Source organism: Tupaia chinensis, unplaced genomic scaffold (genome assembly GCF_000334495.1).
Source record: "Tupaia chinensis unplaced genomic scaffold, TupChi_1.0 Scaffold000146_1, whole genome shotgun sequence".
Lineage (NCBI taxonomy): Eukaryota > Metazoa > Chordata > Mammalia > Scandentia > Tupaiidae > Tupaia > Tupaia belangeri.
Genome location: NW_006159616.1, coordinates 3,658,380 through 3,680,895, shown reverse-complemented (window position 1 = coordinate 3,680,895; position 22,516 = coordinate 3,658,380). Strand labels below are relative to the sequence as shown.

General features: G+C 52.4%; 1 protein-coding gene across 1 annotated transcript in view; it reads left to right on the top strand.

Annotated features, from left to right (window-relative positions):
* The window catches only part of VWA5B1 (von Willebrand factor A domain containing 5B1), a gene marked incomplete at its 5' end in the record, with an annotated part of 48,970 nt that extends 29,759 nt beyond the window's left edge, over nucleotides 1-19,211 (top strand). The window contains 11 exons of the mRNA XM_027770666.1: nucleotides 1,150-1,333; nucleotides 2,130-2,320; nucleotides 7,570-7,771; nucleotides 8,113-8,421; nucleotides 10,389-10,526; nucleotides 13,749-13,880; nucleotides 14,418-14,420; nucleotides 15,236-15,307; nucleotides 16,189-16,258; nucleotides 16,798-16,915; nucleotides 18,717-19,211. Coding sequence (XP_027626467.1) covers nucleotides 1,150-1,333; nucleotides 2,130-2,320; nucleotides 7,570-7,771; nucleotides 8,113-8,421; nucleotides 10,389-10,526; nucleotides 13,749-13,880; nucleotides 14,418-14,420; nucleotides 15,236-15,307; nucleotides 16,189-16,258; nucleotides 16,798-16,915; nucleotides 18,717-19,211 — 1,914 coding nt within the window. The remainder of the gene's footprint in view (nucleotides 1-1,149; nucleotides 1,334-2,129; nucleotides 2,321-7,569; nucleotides 7,772-8,112; nucleotides 8,422-10,388; nucleotides 10,527-13,748; nucleotides 13,881-14,417; nucleotides 14,421-15,235; nucleotides 15,308-16,188; nucleotides 16,259-16,797; nucleotides 16,916-18,716) is intronic.
* Between the last annotated feature and the right edge of the window lie 3,305 nt (nucleotides 19,212-22,516).

Below are 22,516 nucleotides of genomic sequence, written 5' to 3'. Positions count from 1 at the left end.
TTTCACTTAGACCTGTCTAGACACTCGGTGGGTGGAGGCTGAGCAGCAAAGTGATGAGGTAAAAGAAGAAGGGAAAAAAGAGAGAGAGAGAGAGAGAGAGAGAGAGAAAGAAAAATGGAAAAGACAAACAAAATTTTTTTATTTGTTAATTTTAAAAAACAAAATATGAAAACCACACGGTGTGCACCAGATCTCCGCTCTCATGGCACCTCAGTCTTCTTCTGGCCTGCCCTTTCTGTTTGCCTAGATGGGAAAGGAAAAGGGGAGGGGATTATAACCAAGATAAAGGAGGATTTTAGAGCCAAGAAAAAACTTAACCTTAATTTTTTTTTTATTTAAAAAAAAAAATGAAAAGACAGCGACAGAGAGAAGGATCCAGGGGCTCTACCAGGGTAGATTCTCAGCAGAACGTCTTCATCACTCTCATCTCTGAAATCACTCGATCTCCACTCTCATGGCGGACTCAGTCTTCTGGCCTGCCCTTCCTGCTTGCCTAGATGGGACAGGAGGAAGGGGAGGGGATTATTATCAAGATAAAGGAGGATTTCAGAGTCAAGAAAAAGCTTTACCTTAAAATTTTTTAAAGATTTTTTTGCCAAAGGGCACACGTACTCGCCAGAGAGGAGAGAGAAGAGAGAGACAGTGAGAGGGAGAGTGAGAAATCATCCCCCAGGATTCGGTAGCCACACCTTAATTGCTTCTCCTCTGTTTCCTCCTAGGATTTTGCGCCTGCTACAAGCACAACTTTTAAGCCACCAGGTCCAGGACTTGAACCATGGTTGACCATATGGGAGTCCAGTGCCTTAACCACTATTCCCCCTGCTGCCCCCTTTTCTGGTTCTTTTTTTTTTTTTTTGTCTTTTTTTAAAAGAATTATTTTTATTGAATTTTATTTACCATTATTATTATTATTCAATTTGCTACAGAGTGCATGCACTCACCAGAGAAAAACAGAGACAGAGAAAGAAAGTGAGAAAGCAAGCCACCAGGTCCAGACTTGAGCCACAGTTGACCATGTGGGAGTCCAGTGCCTTAACCACTACGCCACCTGCTGGCCCCTTATGCAGGTCCTTTAGAAAGGAAGCCCCCACCACCCTGCTTGCACCCTGCTTAAGCCCATTCCCAGCTCTGTCCTCTCCCTCCCTCCAGGACAAGAGGCGGCGGTACAGCATGCTGCGCTCCCAGGAGTCTGGCAGCTCTGTCTTCTACCACTCTCAGGAGGAGGGACCCGGCCCAGGCAGCGGAGACTGTGCCAAGAGCGTGGGGGCACCCTTCAACCCGGGGCCAGTCAAAGAGGCCCAGCTGTCCAGTGGAGATGCCCCCACCACTCCCGGTTAGCCTTCTGCTCGTTCTGCCAGCTTCTTTCCGCAGGGGGCCACAGTGATAGCTGCCGTGTTCTGAGCATGCTACACCTAAGCACTAGGTAGCAACAGTCTTGCTGACTGGTTAGCAGCCACAGAGCCAGGACTGTACACGTGAGGAAATTGCCAGGGGACGTAAGGAACCTGGCTAAGCTCACGGAACTTGGAAGAGGCAGAGCACAGAGAAAAAGGCTAGGCCTGCGTGATTCTAAAACCTCTTTACAGTCTTAGCTTCCATCAGGTGGTCCTGAGTGCAGTGTGGGAAGCAAAGGTGACACACATGGCACCCGCCCCTCAGGGGCACGCCATCTAGATGTGATTGGCCTTAAGCTGATAGAAAGCAGAGCAACGGGGGCCATGGGAACGTTGACCAAACTGGGGGTCCCAGGGAGAGAAGAGCCTGTCTGCTACAGAAAGAAAGGCCTTGGGGCTGGTCCTTAGGAGTGGGAGGGAGAGAAGTTCCAGACCGCAGATACGGCCGGAGCAAAGGTGTGCGGGCGTGACTTAGAACACGTACACGATTAGCTACTCATCACGTTAGTCTGGAGCATACAGTGCCTTTGAATAGGAGCAGAATGAGGGCAGCTGGGAGGACAGGTGGAGACCAGATCAGGAAAGGCTTCAGGGGCCACGCGAGGCGCCTGCCTGCATTTCAGTAGGCGAGCAGTGGAAAGCGCAGGACGTCTTCATGCAGGAAAGGGACACACAGCCCCCTCTCCTCCCCCACTGTGCTCCTCCCCGACGGTTCCTCTCACTAACCCTGTCCAGGTCTGGACCTCTCCCAGCGACGGAGGGCATACAGCACCAACCACATCACCAACCACAAGCCCTGCCCCAGGGCCACCACTGCCAGTGACCCCACCGTGGCTGCCAGAAGGTACCCACTGCGGAAAGCCAAGCTGCAGCACCTCACCAACCATACCAGCCCAGATACCCAGCAGTGGCGGATCGATCTGCAGGTACCCCAGCAGGGCAGGTTGGGAGGAGCTGGGGGAGGCCGAGGGTGATAGAGAGCTGAATCTCCTATTTTGATTATAAGACAGAGCTTGGGACAACTTTTGCTGTGAAGAGAGTCACTCCTTCCTTCCTTTTCTGAACCTGTCCCCAGTGACACCCCCCACTGGTCAGTGAAGTCACCCGTTCCCTGCTGGTGGTTGTCAAGGAGCATCTGCACCTACTCTCCCATTTTACAGCATGCCTGGTAGAGGCAGTCACCCCAACTCTGCACAGACGTGGAAATGAAGGGGCAGGGAGGCAAAGTGACATTCAGGGTCACACACTAGCAAGCACACTGCAACCCAGGACTCCCTGCCTCCAAAGCCCTTGCTTCTCCCTCCAACACACTGCGCCTGCTGCAAACCCCAGGGGTTGTACATGCCCCAGGGTACAGCGGATCTGAGAGACAATGTCACCCACGCTCCTGCTGGAGCAAGGTTTCTACACTCCGCAAACACACACGACCACCCATCGCTGTGGGGAGCTGAGCTGCGCTGTGTAGGGTGTTTCACAGCACCCGGGCTTCCCTGCACTGGAGGCCAGCAACACCACTGCCCCAGTCAGGACAAGCATAATGTCTGCTGACACCGTCCCCTATGGGGGGGGGGGGGGGCTGGGGGGGGGGGGGGGGTTGGGAACACTGTCCTAAGCCACATTGTGGCTTGGCTCATTTCTTAAGGATGGGCTTTATGTAGATCAGTCACTGTGTGTCTGTTCACTCTCTCCATGTCCCTTCCCACTGACACTCCTCAAGGATGGGGACCCTACCACCTTGTCCTTTGGGGCCCCTCCCTGTGTGTAGCCAGGAGTCACCTGATGCAATTGGGAGGCACTGGCCTCGGAGTCGGGCGGACCGTGTTCCTTAAATGTTCCTTAACCTGCGTCCCGACCCTCATCACCCGTGAAACGGGCAGAATCGGTGTTGTGGATGACTGAGCTCCTCTCCATGAAGGTCTTTCCCAGGGCCAGCGCCAAGGCAAGGACTGACCCTGGCACTGGCGGGTAGGAGGGAAAGTGCCTGGCCGGCCAGTGCCTGGCGCCAGCGGGCGTCCTCTATCAGCAGCTCTCCTTGCTGAGTGCTCTGGGCACGGTGGCTCCCTTCACTGCTCTCCTGCTGGTCTGGCCCTCCTCGCTCACCTCTTCTCCCCCGCCTGCCTTCTTCCCCAGTCTGACCTTCCCAACACATGTGCACGCTCACACACCTGCCCGCGAAGGGCTAGACCCGGGTGAAGGGCTAGACCCGGGTGAAGGGCTAGGTCTGAGACTCATCTGTTGCCATGGAAACCATAGCAGCTGCTTTGTCTCTGACCCAGTGGGTGATGATAACATAGGGGTGGAGGGATTCCTTGTCTTCAATTGGGTAAGGAGGGGGAGTCCCTGGGATCTAGCCTCCCTGGTTGGGTACCAGCTCCCACCAAGGCCATCCTGACAGTGACCAGTCCCCTTTTCTTCCCCCACCCTCCCACCATCCCTCTGGCCCAGAGCAGATGGAAAGGTAGGAGGCCCCAAACATATACTTGATAGGAATGAAAAGCACCCCCCACACACCGGGGCTTAGGTCTGGTGATCTAAAACATTCTGTTACACCAGTGTCCTGACTTCTGTATTTCCTCCCCTAACTAGAGGAGGTCTGTGGTCTCAGAGGCTCAAAAGTAATTTTTAATGAAATATTCTTCAATTACACAAGTAATACATACTCAGAGTTTGCAACAAAAACACTCAAACAGTTTGGACAAGTATAAAGTACACATACGAATCCCTCTTCCCTGCGCCCAGACCCACCTGGCTTTCAGTGTTTCCTTCTAGAAATACTACACACACACACACACACACACACACACACACGTACACAACAGACATACATATTTTTACTAATCACATGCATAAATTGTTCCCCAACTGACTTTTTAACTATCTTTTTCATTCATTTTCTTTTTAATTTTGCTATAGGGTACATGTACTCACCAGAGAGACACAAAGCGAGATAGGGATAATGAGAAGTCATCCTTTAAGGGGTATAGCCAGTCCCTCCTCCTCCAGTCTCTTCTTGGGATTTTGGGTACACACACACGTGTCCAGCATGATTTTTAAGACACCGTGTCCAGGACTTAAACCATGCAATCTGCCATGTGGGATCCAGCACCTTAACCTCCATGCCGCCTTAATTCACTTTTTTAAATATGCAGTTAAATCACTCTTTTCGGTGAGTAGTTCCGTGAGATTTGACGAGTGCTTATAGTCATGTAATCATCACCACCATGAAGATGCAGAACAACTGTGGGGCCAGCAGGTGGCGTGGTGGTGAAGGCACTGGACTCCTACATGGCCCAACACGGTTTGAGTCCTGGACCTGACAGCTTGCTCTCTCTCTCTCATGAGAGAGCGTGCTCTGTAGCAAATTAAATAATATAATAATAAATCAAATTAAAGAAATATTTTTTTAAAAAGATATAGAGCAGTTACAGTTGACTTTTCAAAACTAAGTTTAATCTTTGAACATCTTCTCAGATGTTGGTATGGTATGAAGAAACCACCTCTTCCTTTTCAGTGTTATGCGGTGATCATGAATGAATCATGCAGTGGCATGAATGTCCACAACTCGCCAACTTCTGCTGATAAACACTTCCTTCCCAGACTCAGACGTTTACGAAAGGTGTTGTAACAAATGTACAATGCCTGCACATAGATCTTTGCACCTTTGACTTTTTCCATGGGATTGAATTCCTACGAGTGGAACTGCTGGGTGGAAGAGGCTCATGCTTCTCAATTGTTGCTCGATAGCACCTTATTCAGTTGTTCTCTCACAAGTGGGTGCCAGTTTACACTCCCACCAGCAGTCCACGAGAGACCCTGTATCTCTCTTGACCATACTGGGTATGTCGAAGACTTAAATATTTGCCAAGCTGCAAGAGAGAAAAAAAGAAATTGCAACTCATTTTAATTTACATTGCTCTAATTTTTGGTGAGACTGCGCATTGTCTCATGGGTTTATTGGGTACTTTTGCTATAAACTGCCTTAAATGCCTTTAAGCTATCACAGGCCCTCAATATCCCCAGGGACTGGTTCCCACTGAGGATGCTCAAGTCCATTATTAAAAAACATGTTGCAGGCCCAGCCACAATGGCAGGCACTGCTAAGATGCTATGCTTCACAGGCCAGAGCCACATAGGAGGCCCAGGTTCAATTCCCAGTCCAGCATAACACCCAGGTGCAGTGGCAGCAATTCCAGCAATGTGGGGAGGCTCAGGTAGGAGTATCATGAGCTCAAAGCTGGTCTGAGCAACAAAGAAAGACCCTGTCTGAAAAAAAGCCAGAGCACTGGCACATGCCTGTAGCCCTAGCTGGGAGACTGAGGCAGGAGGATTGCAGCATGGAGAGACACTGCCTTTAAAAAATGAATAAATATATCGGGACCGGCAGATGGCATAGTGGTTACATCACTGGACTCCCGCATAGTCGACTGCAGTTCAAGTCCTGGACCTGGTGGCTTAAACTTCACGCTGGGTGTGCGCGTGTGTGTGCACCAAAGATCCCAAGAGGAGAATGGAGGAGAAGGGATTGCAGTGTGGCCATCTTCCCTGGGGGGTGATTTCTTGCTGTCTGTCTGTCTCTCCAGTGAGCACACGTGCTCTATAGAAAAAATTTAACTCTAAAATACACACACACACACACACACATATACATATATATAGTTTAATAAATATTAAAAACATTTTAGTTGGGGCCAGCAGATGATGGGGTGATTAAGGAGCTGGACTCCCACACGGCCAACCATGGTTTGAGTCCTGGACCTGGCACCTTGCTTTCTCACTTTCTTCCCCTCCCCCTACCAGTGAGCACACATATCCTATAGCAAATTTTAAAATAATAATAAACAAAATTAAATAATTATTTTTTAAATATTTTAATATTCATTTTAATGGCATTGTATTTGCATATAACCTATGCATATTTCCCCATATACTTTAAATCATCTACAGATTACTTTTTAATACCCAATGCAATGCAAATCATTGCTACAGTGTTTAGGGCAAGGGCCTGAAACCCTGGGGCCAGTACTGGTTCATGACCTGTTAGGAACCAGGCAGCACAGTAGGAGGTGAGTGGCAGCTGAGGGAAGCTTACTCTGCATTTACAGCTGCTCCCCCTTGCTCCCATAACTGCCTGAGCTCTGCCTCCTGGCAGATCAGCGATGGCACTGTACATGCGAGGTCTCATAAACCACCGTCTCCCCCATCCGTGAAAAACCTGTCTTCCACAAAACCTGTCCCTGGTGCCAAAAAGTTGGAGACCTCTGGTTTAGGGAATAATGGCAAGAAAAAAATCTGAATATGTTCAATGCAGACACCGCCCTCGGAGGTCTAACACATAGTACACGTCAGCAACTACGTAGTGTTTCTGAGCCACAGTTGGCTGGATTAGCAGATGTGGACATAACATGGAGGGTGAACTGCATTTCATTTCATCTCTTCCCCCCAGTGATTTATAAGAGCATTTTCTTGAAAATGATCTTTGTCACGCATGTTGCAAATATATTTCCCAGCTTTCTCTTGCCTCTTGATGTTTGTGTGTACCAGCGCAAAAATAGATTCATGGAATCAACAAAACAGAACAGAAAGTCCATAAATAAAACCAAATGTGCATGAAAGCTTTGTCAGGAGAGGGGTGGAGAATTGACAGACTGTAGGGACTCAATGAATAAACTATATTCAATAAATAGTATTGAGATTTGTACCATTTGGGGAATAGAGGAAAAGCTGGTTCCTACCTCCTTACACCAAAACAAAGTCCATGTGAATCAAAGATTTAAACACACAAACAAACAAAAATGAAATCGCAAAATCCTGGAATATTTTTTGAGTGGGAAAGACCTTTAAAGCATGACATATGGGAAGACATAAGGGAAAAGGTTGATAATTTTAACCACACGCTAAAAAAGTTTATAACTTCATGACAAAAAAAGTGGATTTAGAATTATCCATGGTGTGTGATTCTCCATGGTTTCTGGTGGTTTGGCGTTTATCCATGATTCCAGAGTATTCTTACTGATGTTTCTCCCGGGTAGTGGAGACGCAGTCCTATGGCCCTGGGTACTGAAGGGACAGCGCCCAGGAGCTGTACCCAGAGCAAGAGCCCTGGCTGGGGGCTGGGGCCAGAAGGAAGCACAGGCCCGCTTCACTCTGCCTCCTCCTTCCCCTCTTGCATCCCCAGCCCTTGCGGAACAGTGGCCAGGACCTGAACCAGGGCCCCAAACTCCACGGCCCAGGAGCCCGCAGACCCTCTCTGCTGCCCCAAGACTGCCAGCCCTTCCTGCCCTCCAGCCAGGATCCCAGGACCGGGAGCCCCATGAGAGAAGTGGGTTCTGGGTTCCACCTGAAGCCTGCCTTAGACAGCCGCAGCCCTGGGGACCTGGGTAAGTATCTGCAGGATCCAGGACCTGACTGGAGACAGGGAGGAGCGCCCAGAGGTGCCTGTGGCTGTGCCCTTGAGGGTCTGTGGCTGCCCTCTCCTCCCAGAGGATCTCACCAATCCAAGGCTTCCCTAATCCACCTGGCCCTTGGGTGGCCTGCTGCTGCAGCTCCATTCTCTCTGCCAGGCGCCACACCCTATCTGGCCCCCTCCCTCGGTACTGGCTCCATGCCAGCCCGGCTGTCCTAGGAAAGTTGTCTGTTCCTGGGGAGGGATGATGTCCCCTATGGAGCGGCCTTCTATTTCCCTGCTAAGCGTTGGGTCCTCTTGTCCCCCCACCCGCAGAGCCGTCCCACCACCCTTCTGCCTTTGAGACAGAGACTTCCTCGGACTTGGAACCCTTGGTTGAGGAGCGGGCCAGTCCCAGCAGGCCCTCCACCCCAGGCCCTGTGCTGGGCAAGGCCCTAGTCAAAGGCCTACGCGACAGCAAACGCTTGCAGTGGGAGGTGAGCTTCGAGCTGGGGCCGCCGGGCCCGGAGCGGGACAGCGCGCGCGACGCCGACCTGTGGAGTGAGACCTTCCACCACCTGGCGGCCCGCGCCATCATCCGCGACTTCGAGCAGCTGGCGGAGATGGAGGGCGAGATCGAGCAGGGTGAGCGTCTCTGTAAGCAGCGGGCAGCCCCTCCTCGCAGCCCCGCCCAGCGCCCCGTCTTTCCGCAGATACCCTCCTCCCCCGGGCCCCCAGGCCCCGCCCCACAACTACTCCAGTAAACCCTCATCTCTTATTCTCTCCTCATAGCCCCGCCCAGTGCCCCACCCCTCCTCTCCTCCAGACCCGCCCTCCTCTGGGCCTCCAGACCCCACCCCTGCTCACAGACCTACCCTATGCCTCCCGCCCTCCCCTATTCGTCTAAAGATTGGGGCTTGTTCCTTCCCGGCCCAACAATCAGCTCTCCTCCCCAGCTCAGCCCCTTCCCTCTCCCTTTGCTCTCTCTTCTACCCCACTCCCACCTCTGTCTCCAGGCGCCTCCCCTCCCTGCCCCCACCCCCACCCCCCACACACAGACACGCAAACACAAAGCCCTCTTCAGCCCGCCCGCATCCCCCTGCCTCCAGGTGTCCCTCTCGCTCAGCCCTGGGCTCCTCCACTCCTCCCAGTCCCACTCGGTGAGCCGTCCCCTTCTCTTTCGCCCCTTCCCCTCCCCTGCGGACCTCGCTTCTCCTCCTTCCCTCACCCCTGAGCTTCCCAAGGCTTCTTCCCAGCAGCGCTCCCTGCCGGGCTCCGGAGACAGAACAATGGCGACAGCCCTATTTCCCCCTGCAGCGCTCCTCTGAGACACACCTTGCCCACAGAACCCATGGGGGGACCGTGTCCGCCCTCGCCAACGCCACTTACTTATTGTGGGGGCCAGGCTCAGCCAAGGCCTTGCAGATGCAGTGAACAAAGCCATCTCCATCCTTTACCCACCAGTGCTTGACTCAGACGAGCAGGGAAGCTGGCATTAATCAAATAATTACACAAATAATTAATTGAGTTCATTTGTCCTAAGTGCTATTAAGAAGAACTACAGGGGCCCACAAGATTGTGTAACAGGGCTGGTGGAAAAGCTAATTTAGTCCAGGATTGAAGCAGACTTCCCTGAGAAAGTGACTCGTGGGTTCTTGATGGGGCACACTTGAGGAAAGATAAAGATATAGAGAACATTTTACACCGTTTTTGCCAAAGGATTGTCCTTTGCGTGTGTAATATTATATTGTTCGTATTTTATTTGTGCTTCCGTATTATATGCATATATGTATTTCCTTCCCATGAACACCTCACAGTTTGTGAAGAGCTTTCCATGGTCCCCCCACAAAGCCTTCTGGAGGGAGAAGCTATGGGGACCAGTCCAGTGGATAGAGCTTGGCTGTGGGGCCAGACCATCCTGGGTCCTGACTCAGCCCTCACTAACTCGCTGTGTGACCCTGTGCTAGCCACTCTCCTGCTCTGCTTTTCAATCTTCACAGCAAATAAATGGGCCAGATAAGTGGCCCTCGCCCACTGGTCAGGGGTCCTATGAAGTCCTGCAGCAAAGCTCCCAATTAGACTCTTACAGAATTAAAATATAGAATACAGACAACATAGAGAACAGTTTTAAAATAACACTAGCATTATGTAAGGGAAGACGCTTATATAATGTCTTGCATTTTCACAATTAAGTATCCATTATTTTATGAAACATTGATGAGGTTTTTCTAAATGTCTTTACTTAGCAAGTTGGCTTTGTTTTTGTATTTATTTATTTAATAAGACAGAGAGAGAGAGAGACTTCCAGCAGTGTCTCACCATGCCGCAACCCTCCCCTAAGGCTTCTGGCCAGCTGGGATCAGGGGCTCATCCATAGATGCAGCTTGCATCCTCGGGATGACCCCAGGCCTCCCCACATGGCTCCTGTTTTGCTCAGCAGTGCCCCATCACCTGTGCCACTATGACTGGGCCAGGCAATCCTTTGATGTTAAGGACTTGTTTAATCCCAAAGATGGGGCCCACTGGCCTACTCCTCCTTTTAGCTTCCAGATCTTCCACGTCGGGAAGGACTTTCTGAGTCCAAACAGCGACCCCAGCTTATTTCTCTGTAGGGTTTAACCGCCGCTACCAGGTGAATGCCGTGCACACCAGCAAGGCTTGCAACGTCGTCAGCAAATACACGGCCTTCGTGCCTGTGGACGTGAGCAAGAGCCAATACCTGCCTACTGTGGTGGAGTACCCCAACTCCGGTAAGGTGGGGGGCTGCCAGGTGGCCAGGGCACCCTGAGGGCCAAGTGGCCCTCCTGTGCACTGGGGAAGAGGGCTGAGATACCGAGGAGCACAGACTCCCAGGGAGGGGTGCCTGGCAGGGCCAAGACTCAGAAAGGCCCCCAACAGATGGTTTGGCTCCCTTGGGGTAAGAGTGCATGGGGCTCCATCCCGCTACTCCACTGAAGGCTAGGAGACCACCTCACACTTTTCCCCCCAAAATAAAAATGATTTCATTGTATTTTTCCAGCTGGGAAAACGATGTATGTTCATTGTAGAGAATTCCAAAATCTAGAAAGATATAAACTAGGGCCAGCAGGTGGCATGGTGGTTAAAGCGTTGGACTCTCACATGGCTCACATCCCAAACCTGGCAGCTTGCTTTCTCACTTTCTCTCTCTCTTTCTCTCTCTCCTTCTCTCTCTCTCTCTCTCTGATGAGCATGCGTGCCCTATAACAAAATTTAAAATAAAAACTAAATAAATAAATCTTTAAAAAAGAGAACGATATAAAATAAATAAAAATGAGTGTGGGGACCAGCAGTTAGAGTAATGGCTATGTCGCTGGACTCCCACGTAGTCGACCACGGTTCGCATCCTGGACCCGGTGACTTAAAACACACCGGGCGCATGCGTGCGCATGCCCAATATAACGAGAGGAGAAGGAAGGAGAAGGGATTGCGGTGTGGCCATCCCTCCTGGGGGGATGATTACTCGCTTTCTGTCTCTCTATCTCTCTCTGTCTGGCAAGCGCATGCGCCCTATAGCAAAAACCTCTCAAAAAAAAAAATAAATAAAATGAGTGGAACTGGGCCAGTCCCATGGTACAACACCTAAGCACCATGCCAAAGAATACAGACCCCCGCATGGCTGACCACAGTCTGAAATTCTGTGCTCAGGACCCTGACAGGATGGAGAAATGGAGGGAAAGAATTGCAGCATGACCAGCACTCATTGTGGGGTACTTTTTCTCTTCCTCTCTTTATGCATGTGTGCTGCCTGGTGTGAAAGAAAGAGAGAGAGAAAGGGAGGAAGGAAGGGGAGGGGAGGGGAGGGCAGGAGAGGAGAGGGGAGGGAAAGTAGAAATGACCAGGACTGAGGGTCATCCAGAAGAGGGTACTAGTTTTCTCCTTGATATGCTCATCCTCTCTTTGGCTATCTACAGGTAGAGAAGTCGAAGGACAGATAAGTTGACATGAATCAGATCGTACTAACCTGTTTTACAAAGTGTCAGTGTGGAGAATCACTGTCCACGGAGGCGAGCCTATACGCTCACCTTCACAGCTGCAGCGTAGTCCGCGGGAGCGCCCATAGTCATCCGGCACAGACGGCGCTCTGAAGCACTCGTATATATTTTAAATCATTTAAGCTTCAGAGCAACTCTGTGAAGTCAGTGCTTTTATTACCCCATTTTACAGCTGGGGGAGCAGAGGCCAAGGGGAAAGGTCATTTTTCTGAGGTCACACAGCAGTGACTGGCAGAGCCAGGCTTTGAACTCCGGTGAGCTGCCTCCCTTGTCTGTGTTACCCCACTCCTCCCTACTGCCTCTGAAGATCGATTATATCCTTTTCGACCTATTTAGACCGTTAGCTTATTCCCCACGTGGTTGTTGTAAATTAGGTTACCAAGGTCTTTTGTGCACCTGTGTGATTGTTTCCTCGAGGTTAACTTTTAGAGCTAAGATTGCAGTATCAAATGTGCACCCCTGTGTAACTGACGGGTGTTACCGGATGGGCCGCCTGGCCAAAGGTTAGTCCTATGTCTGTCCTCTCAACACTGAATATTGTTTCTCTTTCTAAAATCTGCCAGTCTGATGGGTGAGAAAAGGATCTCTCTTGGAGCATTCCTTTTTTTTTTCTTTTTAAAAGTTTTTGTCATAGGGTCTGTGTGTTTGCCAGAGAGAAACAGAGACAAAGAAGGTAAGAAATCACCTCCCAAGGGGGAATGGCCATGCTGCAATCCCTTCTCCATTCTCCTCTCAGGATTTTGGGCACACACACACACACACACACACACACACACACTAATGTGATTTTCAAGTTGCCGAGTCTGGGACTCCAACCATGATCTGCAGTGTAGGAGTCCAGCACCTTAACCACCACACCACCTGTTAGCCCCAAATCACTTTCATTTCTTTTCTTTTCTGAATTACATTTCCCTGCCCTTAGCAGATTCCTTTTTCCAGCAGACCTCCAGAATTGTGTTCGAAAACAATTTGTTTTCTCAGTCCTCCTGTCCCCCTGTTCTTATCTGTAGTACCAAAATGACCGGTCACCCATCCCAGCCCTTCACTGCTGTCATTTTAAACTCCGGCCAGCAGCCATAGACCCAGGCTGTGTCCTCACCGTCATTCACATTGCTGAACATCTCTCCTGTCTCTGGCCGTCCTGCCAGCATCCGTGGCCACCGCCGGGAGAGCCAGGACTTGGCTTGTGTCCTAGCCCAAGTCCCCAAACCCCTGAGAATTGGATCAGCACTTCCTTAAGCGTGTTCCAAGAAACTAGAACCCTAGTTTTGTGTCCTATGAATAGCCATCCAGCACAAAAATAGGAAATACCAGATTAGGAAGTCCACTTAAAAACCACTGAATTAGATAAAACTTCAAAGCTTTTTTCACTGCAGAACTTCTCAGCGCTCTTCGTACGCTGGTTTACAAGAGGCGCAGAGAATGGACTATAGCGCGCAGCTTCTCCGAAGCTTATTTCCCTGTAGGCCTCTAATTGTCAAGTGCGCCTTAGAGACGAGTGTTCTCTGAGAGTGGGGTTCTCTGAAAGACACTTTAGGGCACTGTAGCTTCGTCTCTTTTGCATCTATCCCCTTAAGTGATGCCCTGGGACTCCAGGGGCCTGCCCTGTGGAAGCGGGAACTAGGACAGGGTTTCTGAGACGGCAAAGGAGAACATCACTGCTTCATAATCATTATCTCAGCATTACTATCTACGCAGGGAGGTAAGGATCATTGTCCCCCTTTTCTGTATAAGGAAACTACAGCTCAGAACGGTTAGCACCCTGTCCTGCACGTAAGAGTGGAGCTGGGGCTCAAACCCACGTCTTCCTGATTCCAAAGCTCATGGTCGTACTCGGTACAATATTTCCTGCTGTTGGATCATTGAACGAGTGAAGCCAGACACTCCTGCCAGCCTTGGAGAAGAGGCAAAGGACTCACATTTGCACCCAACTGACCCCTGTCCTTGTCCTCCATGAAGGTGCTGCACTGCGGACGCTCAGCTCCCGGGCCCTGGCCCGGCAGTGGAGGAGCCCCCCTGCTGGCTTCAGACGGTCCCAGACTATCCTCAGAGAAGGCTCAGCAGCAGGAGATGGCAAATGTCAGACCCTAAGTAAGAGCCGCCTGGGCCCCTGATGTCACCACACCCTCATGCAGTCGTGGCTTCGGGCCCTTAGGCAGGGCCAGGGCAAGGCCAGCCTCCCTGGCTCTGGGTCTAAGATGGTCAGAGGGGCTCAGCATGGCACATGCACATCACCATTCACGCAAGAGCACTCAGAGCCAAAGCGCAGCAGGGCCTCCCTGCCCGCATGGCCGGTATCCCCCACCTCTCTCCTTGCAAGGTCCACTGACCCTAGTGTCTGCTTCGTGCCTCCAGCCTCTGAGTCCTCCCAAGCTGCCAAGTGCCAGGAAACCTAATAAACAAGAAAAAAGTGAAGAGCAAGGAGGCGTTTCCATCTGTTTGGGTCCCACCATCTGCTTCTTTCAGGATTCCCAGCACCTCCCTTCCGGCCTTTACCTGAGTGCACTGTGCTTGCAGAGCTTGGCTCCTGGAAGAGCCACAGTTCAACCTTTGGTGACCTTGCACTAATTACGGGATGGCCTGTAATTAGTGTCCTGCATGTGTGTGTGGCTTTCTGTCCCTCTACAGACAGTCTGACTGCACTTGTTCTAACCCCTTCCTCAGCACCCTCATGTGCAGGGGAAGACCTGCCATCTGCCCTACAAGGGGCCTCATCAGAGGGCCTGGCCACTCAGACCTTAAGTGCGTATCTGAGGTCCGAGAAGGTGCCCACGGGCATTGGTGGGTTAAATAAGAAACACCGAGGAGCTCTTCAGAATGAGGGAATTCTGCCAATTTCTTAGACCCTTAGGCCTCCAAAACCCACAGACCCCACTCTTCCTGAGCCAAGCTGGGCTTCCAGGCTACAGAAAATGTCCAGTCTACCCTTTTCTTTCTCCAAAGCGCAGAATCACAAATCCCTTCCTTTCGTTGCCCTGATTCAGGCCCTGGCATCTCGACTTGCAAGCTCTCTGTGAGGAGATGCTCATCTCTTGCTCCCGCCCCAACTCTGTACCCCCCCACCCCAGGTCCCTGACCTCCTGCTTCCCTGCTGTGTTGATAGCTCAGGGCTTTATTTAGCACGAAGCCAGGCACTGAACGCCATCTGTGTATTACCTCACTTAATCCCTACAATAATATCCTGAGCACCAGTTTGTCATCTGAATTTACAAAGTAACTTTGCCAAGGCCCCGCAGCTAGTGAACAGGGGAGTCAGACTGAAGCCCAGGCGCGCCTGACCACGCCTGACCTTATGATGGAGCCATGGTTATAACTTTGGGAGACGAAGGCCCATCCCAGCAGGGATGGAGACCCTGACCTTGCTCCCCCAGTGTGTGGGCCTTGAATGGGAGGTGAGAAAAAGAGGGCCAGGAAAGGTTGGGCCTCACTGGCTCCCTCTGTTGCAGGTGAGGAGAATCTCACTGTGCCCTTCAGCCAGATCACGTGCCCCGGCCGTGAGAGGCACGCTGCTTCCGAAGGTGAGTGGGCAGTCAGCACCGTCTCTCCTCTCAGTTAGGATGGACGTAGTGATTGGGCCTGGGTCAGGAGAGCTCCTTAGCACCAGCTAAGTCCTCAGGGCCTCACTGATTCCTCAACACAGCCCTGTGCGAGGTGAATGGGATTATCCCCAATTTAAAAATGGGTCAGCTGAGGCCTGAAGAGGTAAAATGATTTGCCCAAGGCCATGCAGCATGTTGGGGACAGCGCTGGGCCTGGAGTCAGGCTCCCAATCCCAGCTGAGCAACCATTTGACCACGTCGGTCTGCCTAGAGCCCAACACTCAGTGTCCCCATTTGGGAATGAGGGCGTTGGATGTGAGGCTGTCACTGCCGTCACAGGTAACCTAGAAGATGCCAGAGCCACCTGCCAAAGAAACTTGGAGGCCAGCTTCCTACACAGGTCCTTACATATTTCACCCCTTTGCGTACCAAGTGGGTCAGAAGCAACCCTGAGGCCCAGCCTAGGTGGCACAGTCTGGAGTGTACTGATGAGTGCAGTGCTGGAAGCCATATGGCCAATCTTGAGTTCTGATCCCGGGTCAGCCTGAAAACACACCAGGCATGCATGCAGGTGCCCAAGAGCCTAAGAGCTGGAGGGCTGAGGAAAGAGGACCACAGTATGGTGCTTCTCTCTCTCTCTCTGTCTCTCTGTCTCTAGCACATGTACATGTTTTCTATCATTTAAGAGAGAGAGAGTGAGAGACACAGGCCTGCTACCTCCCGTTCAGCGCGGATCCCCAGGCACACAGAGTCGCAGCTGCTCCCAGGCACTCTCCAGGTCTCTGTTTCCCCAGCTGGCCAGTGGGCAACTGAGGAGGTCATCTCTCAGGCTTCAACTCTGTCTTCCTGTGATTTTCTAGGTCCCCTACACAGTCTTACCAACAACACCCTTTCTTCCACGAAGCCCTCAGAGACTCTCTTTGGTTCCAGGTAGGTGGGATTACCCATGAGGATCCAATCTAATGCCACCCACTTTCCTACAATTGTTCCCAGCTTGGAAGGTCAGAGGCAGGTCCAGCCTGACACTCAGATGGGCACTAAGAAGGCTCTCCTGCCCAGAATGACCGCTATCTTATGTATCTCGCTCTGCCTAAAATCCCCCCCTTCCTGCTTCTGTGGTCTCTTTTCAAATGCAAATGTGGGGGGTCTTCAAAAAGTTCAGGAAATATGTTTTACTATATATCTATCTATATATATATATATGTATGGGTTTCAAATATTTTTGCACCAGAATAAACTTGCACTTTAATTTCATTTTTTTCACAAACTTTTTGAAGTCCCCCCATCTTCCTGAGAGGGCTGCATAGGACTCTTGTAACTAATAGGCTGAACCAAAGAGAGTCATTAAAGAACACTAACCTGCTTGAGTCCTACTGCTACTGTCCTATCTGGTGATTTGGGGCAGAGGCTGCTGGGTGGGCCTGGCTGGTGGGTGGGGTGGGGTTGACCCTGGACTGCCCCCCTCACAGGCTGAGTCTCAAAAAGTCCAGGCTGCTAACTCGAGCAGCCAAGGGCTTCCTGGGCAAGTCACTGGTCAAGGCTCCAGAACCAGCCCTGGGGAGCCAGAGCTTCGACTACGTGCCTCTGGTGAGTGCCCCCACCCAGACCTCAGCCTCCCATCCTGCCCACCCAGCAGCAGGGCCTTCCTGTGAGCTCTCCCTTCCCTGCTGCAAAGGGAAGAAGACCTGGGTCTTCGAGCTCAATTCCCCGAGTTCCGAGCCTCCCACCCGAGGGCCGAAGGAGCCTGTGTGTGTGTCCTCCACCTGGGGGCCCAGAGGCGTTGCTATAAACCAGCACCAGCATCACGAAAGTTCTTCGCAGTTTGCTGTCTCCGCCTTGAAAATTCACGGAGAGGTTGCATCCTACTCTGCCATCTACGTGTGTGTGTGTTCCAGTACATAAAAATAAGCTTTGAAGTGACTCACGAGCGAGTAAAATTACACCCCAGGGACAGGCCCATGTTTAGCAAGTGACTCTGAAGACACTGCAGCGTGAGGTGGCAGGTGAGGAGCCCAGGTCTTGAGTGGGCTTCTCAGAATCGAGGAACAAGGGACACTGGTCCTGCCACATCTGGGGTCCCTTGGGGCTTGGGGATCAGAAGTGCTGGAAAGAGGGGCACAGTTTGAGCCTCATGGCAGTCAGGTGCGTCCTGTCACTCTGCGCCTCCGAATACCCAGGGCAGCAGAGGACGATGCTTGTACACACTCGACACGAATCTGCTGCATCAGGTTCAGTGCTAGACCCTGGGAGACAACTGTGAACTGGACAAATGTCGTCCCCGCACTCACGGGGCTAAAGCGTCTAATATCCAGGCAAGGAGCCAGGCAATTCCAATCCTTGGGACTGTCCTAGGAGAGTTTGTATGGGGGGGAGGGGATGGACACCTAATCTAGGTTTGTTTTTTTTTTTTTTTTGGAGAGGTTTTTTTCACTATAGGGTGCTTGCGCTCGCCAGACAGACAGAGAGAGACAGAGAGACAGAAAACGAGAAATCACCCCCCAGGGGCGATGGCCATGCCGCAATCCCTTCACCCCCATTCTCCTCTCGGGATCTTGGGCACACATGCACACACGCCCAGCATGAGTTTTAAGCCACCGGGTCCGGGACACGAACCGCGGTCGACTACGTGGGAGTCCAGCGACATAGCCATTACGCTAACTGCTGGTTCCCATCCTAACCTAGGTTTGAGATGGTTCAGGGTAGGTGAAATTGAGCGTGACTTCCTATAGAAGGTAAAGGCTGAGCCGAGGCTGAAAGGATGCGGGTTCACGGCCAAGGGTCTAGAGAGGGGAGAGTGTGGCAGCTGGAGAATGTCGTTGGGGAGGGAACAGGACAAAGCAGGGCTACGTTGTGCAGGGCTTCGTTAACCATATTTTGGACCTACTCTAAGAGAAAAAGTGAAGCCACTGAACCGAGTCTCCAGAAAGTGCATGATCTGTGCCTTCGAGTCCCTCCAGGTGCAGGACAGATGGACTGAGCAGGAAGCAGGTGGGGGGGGGGAGAGGAAGCAGAATAGATACTACAGGGCGGCACACCGTGGGACACAGAGCTACTAGGAGAGTAGCCCCGATGGGCCTGCAGAATGACTGATGTGCAGTGAGAACGGAGAGGAGGTCTGCCCAGGGTCTGGATGGCAGTGACAGCCCCAGGGGCTGGGCGGGGCACTCCCACCCAGGACGAGGGCAGGCTAGGGTAAGAATGTCGAGTTGGACTTGGAGTCTGACCACCTTGATGCTGTCTTGGAAAAAGGGTGCTCCTCCGTGAGTCTGGCTGTCCCGAAAGTTTCCCAGGCAGGCACAGTGAGGTGGGAGGAGATGGGACTTCTGCATGGCCTGGAGCTCCAAGGCTGAAACGTTTGAGGCCCACTAAGGGGCTTCCCCATACACAGGTATCTCTGCAGCTGGCCTCTGGAGCCTTCCTGCTCAACCAAGCCTTCTGTGAGGCCATCCACATCCCCATGGAGAAGCTCAAGTGGACCTCACCTTTCACCTGCCACCGAGTGTCTGTCACCACCCGCCAGACCCCGAGTCCCCAGCTGTGCACAAGCCCCTCGCCTCGGCATGCCTCCTGTGACAGTTTTCCCCAAGAGCCGCCCAACGAGAGCAAGCCAGGCTTGGAGCCCGGGGCGCTGGTGGAGCACGCAGGAAAGCTGTGGGCCACCGTGGTGGGGCTGGCGTGGCTGGAGCACAGCTCGGCCTCCTACTTCATTGAGTGGGAGCTGGTGGCCGCCAAGGCCAACTCGTGGCTGGAGCAGCAGGAGGTGCCTGAGGGTCGCACTCAGGACACGCTGAAGGCTGCTGCCCGCCAGCTCTTCGTGCTCCTGCGGCACTGGGACGAGAACCTCGAGTTCAATATGCTCTGCTATAACCCCAATTATGTGTAGTGGGGGGAGGGGAGGCTGGGATGGGAGAAGAGAGGGACGGGCCATGTCAGCGCCAAGGGGGAGGGAAGGACTTTTGAAGCTATAGCCAATATATTGGTTTCTAGAAAGAGCCCTGGACTGACAACTGGGGGCCTGAGTTTAATCCCAACTTTGCTACCACCTGGCTCTGAAACTTTAGGCCAGCCTCTGGCTCCTGTCTGGGTCTCAGTTTCCTCATCTCTAAAACAGGAAGGTGAGAGGAGAGTTAGACTAGATCTCTAGATGGTTCAAAGGTTTCCTTTCCTGCCCAGGACACCCAGGAAGTCCTGGCCTTCTGTTACTCCTGGGTGGCAGGAGAAAACAGAATTAAAGCTTGAGTTCTCTCTGCAAGAAGACAAGGGGGCATGGAGTAGAAACAAAAAACCCCCCTCAACTAAAATGGCAGGTGGGAAAAGCCAGTGGCTACAAGTCACTAGAACTATTAGATTGCATTGAGGCACAGGGCCACCACCCCTGTTGCATCATGGGACAAGACTCTTATTTCCACAGGGACAGTCTAAGACCCCCCCCCTCATTCCTCTTACACATCAACTGGGAGCCAGCCTTCCCAGTGCCTCGCACACGAGTCCCCCGGAAGCCTTTTGCTTTGGCTGGGAAGTTTCCTTAGTGCACTCAGCATTGGTTTGGGGATCATTTGTGGCTTCCTCTCTAAGCCAAAGTGTTAGGCATTAAGCTGTGGCCTGTACAAAAATAGCCCCCCAAAAATAGACGTGGTCACAGAAGTGAATGAAGAACCAGATGATACCTTAAATAATTTACTGACTTGAAGGAATTGAGTAAAACGAACTCTACTCACTTGTGCTGCGGGGCTGACTAGAGAGGCACCTCCATGTCTGCTGCATTCTGGGATACTGAGGACCTTCTCTAGCCACACCGTACAGTGGGAGAGGGTAGACGTTTTTGCAACTGAGAACCATGCTTGATGGCAGGGTATTGGGGATGGCAGCTCAGCTAGGAGGAGTGATTTGTTTGGTGAAATGAGAGAATCTTGAAGTTTCAAAGCAGGAGCCATGGGGGCTTCCTCTCCTCGGGCCAGCTGTGTGATGTCTGCATGGGGACCACTGTGCCCCAGCTCAGATCCCCTGGTGGTCACGTCAAACCTCCCACTCTCCTGGAGGTAGGAATCCCACCAGTCTGGGAGCCAGGCTGCTTCTAAACACCTGGAACTCCCCTCTCTCTGAGGCCTTGTTCTCTCATTAAATCGCTCTCCCAGGAGTGGTCCCCATGGCTCTGGCCTATAGCCCCCCGGATTTCCCTCTTCAGGGGACCTTGAGGGCTCAGCCCATCAGAGGGAACAATGGGGTCTTGGGGCTCAGTCTTCGGCGAGGTAAGGAGGAGGGAGTCCTCTCACGGGATGCCCAGATACAAAGGGAGGAAAGCACCCCGCTCCTAGGTGCCTGCCCACAGCCCTTCGTACCTCACCCCACCTTGCCTGCCTCCTGCGATGCTGCAGATTCCCCAGGAGGGCCCTCCTGCACACCAGCTCTCAGAGACAGGTCTTACCTGGGACCCCAGGACTGCGCCACCAATGGCCTTAGCTTCATACTTAGGCCTGGGGAGGAACTTGGCCAGGAGGGTCTGGATACATGGCCCTGACGACCCCGGGAGGAGCAGATGCCAGGCTGCAATGTCAGCTCAAGGCCAGTGCCACCTAGGGGGTAAGGGCTCTAGGTTGTCTTGCTCGGGACCTCCCGGAGGTGTGAAAAGCCTTGTCAGATCCCACCCAGGGCAGAAGCTGCAGCCCTGAAGCCCTTTGGACACACAAGCAAAACGCTGATCTCCGCAAGGCCTGGCTGCCCTGCCCAGCACCGAGGTGCAAGGAAACAAATCCTCATTGGCAAGGGGACGTCTAGACGAGTGATAGTTTTAAAAGAACTTCAGTGGTATGGAGACAGCTCATAGCCTCAGGAAGCTGCTACCAGGATTGCCAAGCCAAGGACCTATGGCAGCTTGGGAGAAAGCATGAGACCTTAGGTAATTAGTGCAGGCGTTGAAGCAGGGTTCCAAAGGCCCCCAAGAAGGTGAAACATCACCTGGTGTCATTTGGATGAATCTGGTTGATTTGTTAAGCCAGCTCATTCTTTCTAGGTCATGCGAAGGGATGCTTATGCCCTGCGTGGTCTGGAGAGTTGCCCGACAGCGCTGTCCGGTCCAGCCCACGCTGCCGTCAGTGGGAAAAATCTCTGAGCCGAGAGTTGGGGGACCTGAGTGCTGGTCTCGAATCCCTCAGCAATGTGCTGTGGGACTTTGGGCAAGCTGATGGCTTTCTCTGGGCCCATTTCACCTTTTGCAGCAGGATGGGGTTCCACTAGATCAGCATTTCCCATTTCTCAGACTCAAAGTGATTAAGCAGCTCACACGAAAGTGGTACGTGGGCAGCTATGTTGCAGAAGCAGCAGGAAAACAAAGTTCTCTAGCTTAAGACAGCTGAGTCCCTGGAACATGTCAGCAGGTGCTGTCAGCCTCTGGGGAGGGGACCTAGCATGTCGCTCTTCCCAGGTCACTCACTCGAGAAACGCTGGTCTGGGTCTCCCTGATGGTCCTTCGGGCCCTGCCGTTCACGAAGCCTTTGCCGAGTGCCTACTGTATGCAGGGCATGGGGCGGGGGGCCCACAGGAATTTACCAGGTGCTGTCTCTGAGCTTTCTGGAGTTTGGCAAGAGGCATTAGAAGAGGCTCTGTTCTACAAACCATTTCAGTGGTTTGTCTTGACTGGCCACATTCCCAACCCCATGGGACTGTCACGTGCAAGTGTGGCCTTAGGCTAGCACTAACAAGGCACCACATGCACCACGCGGACTAACGACCACTCAGTTACAGTGTGGGCACAGCTGACCACGACAGTACAGGTATTCAGTGGAGCACATGGTGTGGGACTCCTTGTCCGGGTGGAGCAGGGAGTCCCTGCAGCAGAGTGCCCGAGGACCCAGCTTCCTGCCACACACAGACACACAGTCTGTCTTAGTGGCCCCTCAGCTGAGGAGACCAACTCCAGATCCCAGGAAAACTGGGCCCCCACTTAGGCAGAGTCTCACTGGACTGACAAATACGTGGCCTCGGTTTCCAGCCTGCACCTGTGTTTCCACAGCAGTTCTCTGACCTGCTGTGGGCAGAGTGCCATCTGCTGTCCCCCACCGGCCTGCGCTGGCACCTGCTATGACTGATGAATGGAGTGGCCAAGACTAGCTCCTCACAGGGTTTTCACCTGTGCCTCAGATGTCTAGAAAAGCAAGAGTCCCTCCTCCTCCCTCTTAGCCATTGTCAGGA